The 3,165-nt window shown below is 35.7% G+C and overlaps 1 protein-coding gene across 1 annotated transcript; it reads left to right on the forward strand.

Annotated features, from left to right (window-relative positions):
* The first annotated feature begins 1,666 nt into the window (after positions 1 to 1,666).
* On the forward strand, positions 1,667 to 2,804 carry LOC114286629 (DNA topoisomerase 6 subunit B). Its single transcript, XM_028229808.2, has 4 exons — positions 1,667 to 1,784; positions 1,976 to 2,040; positions 2,255 to 2,361; positions 2,507 to 2,804. The coding sequence occupies exons 1-4, from the start codon at positions 1,748 to 1,750 to the stop codon at positions 2,595 to 2,597; spliced, it is 300 nt and encodes a 99-aa protein (XP_028085609.2). The 5' UTR covers positions 1,667 to 1,747; the 3' UTR covers positions 2,598 to 2,804.
* The last annotated feature ends 361 nt before the right edge of the window (positions 2,805 to 3,165 follow it).

Raw genomic sequence — 3,165 nt, forward strand, 5'->3', positions numbered from 1 at the left:
ATTTGTAGCACAATCTTGAAAGTCCGTACGTGCTAGGGAACTATAAGCATTTGTAGCACAATCTTAAAAAGTCCGTACGTGCTAGGGGACTATAAGCATTTGTAGCACAATCTTGAAAGTCCGTACGTGCTAGGGGACTATAAGCATTTGTAGCACAATCTTGAAAAGTCCATACGTGCTAGGGGACTATAAGCATTTGTAGCACAATCTTGGAAGTCCCACTACTAGAAAAATGACCTTTTGCTACTATACAATCTGCGACCCCCTAATTATCAATCGCGAATAATCTATTTATTCCTTATATTTATTTTTTCTTTCTTTTTTCCTCATAATTGCCCTAGCCCTATTTCACAAACATTGATATCGTTCTCCCCCCCCCCCTCCTTTCTTTTTCTCTCTCTTTCTCTCTGTCTTAAATCAATCGTCGAAGCTCTCAGATCTCAGGTCGCCATTAACGTTTCTCTCTCCTTCGGCTGCCTCACCTTCGCCCCTGCCCTCCTCAACCTCTTCCAGGTCTCTTTCTCTCTCTTTATATACATGCATATATTTGTGTATATATCTCTAATAGCTTGTGTTCTAGATGATTCTAGAGAGAGAATTGACAAATAGCTCTAAAGATCTATGGCGGATCATTCTCTTTCTCTCTCTCTCTCTCTCTCTCTCTCGCACGCATTCAGCAAACCTGTATGGCTCTGCTCTCTCGCTCGTCATCGTCGTCTGAAGATCTCCAGTGGTATGAATCTCTCTCTCAATCTCGCCCCCAATCCCTCTCTCTCTCTATCTATCTATCTATCTCTAGCTACACATACATATCATACAAGGAAGCTCTGGTTCGAGTAATTCGTCTCATCCTCGTACAGGTATGTACTGGTTCAACTCATCTTATTCTTGCCCTATTTTCTTGCATTTTCCATATCTATTAGTGTATATCTCTCAATTTCTTCTTCAATACATTATAGTGAGTAGTACATTATTGTTTTTAACTTGAAATCAAGATTTCATTTATTATCGGCAATTTTGAATTTGTTGAGGCAAGAACTGGTAAATTTGAATTTGGAAGATAAAAAGTCCTAGTGTTGAATTTGCTTGATTTATATGTGATATTAAATTAGTTCGTTGATCATGTTGATTGGATTTTCTAGTTGATTGATCTGTTAGCATTGACATTGACATGAATCATTATCACTCGGTACAAGTGTATTCATCATTGCTCTTGCTGTTGGAACTTTTGCTTGTTGGATGTTGTGAATGTCTTTGGTGATTTCTATAATCATATTTTTTGAATATGTTTGAAGAAAGGAGAGAGGGACATATTGAGGTTAAATTCTTGTTTTGTCTATTCTTTCAGAGGTTAAATTCTTGACTGAAGGCGAGCGCGTGTTCTATTTTCCTCAAGGACATATTGAGCAGGCTAGTTTCCAACTCTAGGCAATTCTATTCGGAGTTCTTTGTTTCTCTCAGAGGTTAAATTCATTAGGATTTCTTATAATGCTTTATAATTTTATCAGTTTTGTCTCTCTTGGTTGTGCATCTCCAAGTTATTACATTGAGAATGAAGTGCCATCACCATGAAAACTAGTGATCAGTTTCTCTTTTGCCCTGTTTGTATGGAAAGGTAAAGAGATTTGTGTATTGGCTTTGCAATATTTGCTGCAAAAAGCGGTGAAAGCTATGCCAAAATTACTATTCTCTGTAGGTTGACTCTATTTACTATGCTTTGCTTTTAATGTAGGACAATGGAAGAGGAATGCCACATGATGATATTCCCAATATGTTTGGACGAGGTTTGACACTACTTGAAAGATACCGTTTCCATTTGATACGATTTATTGTTGGCACATGGACTGGAATATTTGTTTGATCATGGACATTCAATGTGTTCATATTACATTAAGAATTGCTAGGATTAATATGTTTCAACTCTATAATGATATTATAATATTGACTTATTGTGAGAATATTTATATTTGTGTAGTTTTGTCTGGGACAAAATATGGCTTGAAGCAGACACGCGGAAAGTTTGGACTTGGTGCAAAGATGGTAATGTTTGACATCATTTAACCAATTTATGCATCTTCAGGTCTTAGTGTGAGAATATATATTTGTGCCCTTCCATTAGGCTTTATTTGTATATTTTAGTTCCTATGGTTCTTCGTTTAATAATCATGATAGAATATGAATGTGAATTTGGTCAACCATATTCTTATGCTTATAATATAATATGGTCAACAATTTGATCTCTGTCCTTATATAGGCATTAATTTGGTCCAAGATGAGTACAGGGCTTCCTATTGACATTTCATCATCAATGAAGGGCCAAAATTATAGTTCATTCTGCAGGCTTGATATAGACATTCATCGGTATGATTTATATAAGGCATAACTTATAATCCTATGACTATTGTTACATTGTGAATGTGCATAGTTGTAAGTCTCCAGTTTAATTTTGTTGTATTTTTCGTTTCTTTCTTTATAGTTTATAAATGGAGCTTCTTTCAATCATTAGGAACATTCCTCACATTCACTTACATGAAAAACGGGACAATAAGGAACGATGGCATGGAGCTGAAATCCAAGTTGTTATTGAGGGAAATTGAACAACTTACCGTGTATGTAGCACTCAATTTGGCCCATGTCATGTGATTCCGTTGTACTTTTAGCTGTACACATAAATAACGAAGCAAAGCATTTATGTGATGTGTTTTGGAATCGTGTTTGATCAAATAAATTGAGCAACATATTCTTTTGCTGATGATAATCCTCTCAAATTCTATATTAGGCTTATCAATGGCATCACTGACGGAACTTTCTTTCAACTGGACTGGTTTCATTAGTGTGATGATTTCAAATATTGCATTCACTTGCAGGAGTATCTATTCAAAGAAGCAATGGTAATGTCTTTCACAACATGTAATTATTCTTAGTATTCTAAATTGTGGTTTTTATTTTGATAGGATGGAAGAGTGTGGAAGAACACAATTAAGGTCCCCTGCTTGACCTTTAATAATGCTTGATTATCTCTTATGTTGCTTTCAACTTTTCTAAATGCAAGAAGTAATGGTGTTGAACACTTGACACGTGTAAGACTTCAAAGAGTACAGGATTTGTGTCCAATGTGCCTAGTTGGACATGCACCCTGTATCTCTTAATGTAATGATCATATTT

The sequence above is a fragment of the Camellia sinensis genome, chromosome 9 (genome assembly GCF_055761805.1).
Source record: "Camellia sinensis isolate YWXY chromosome 9, ASM5576180v1, whole genome shotgun sequence".
NCBI lineage: Eukaryota > Viridiplantae > Streptophyta > Magnoliopsida > Ericales > Theaceae > Camellia > Camellia sinensis.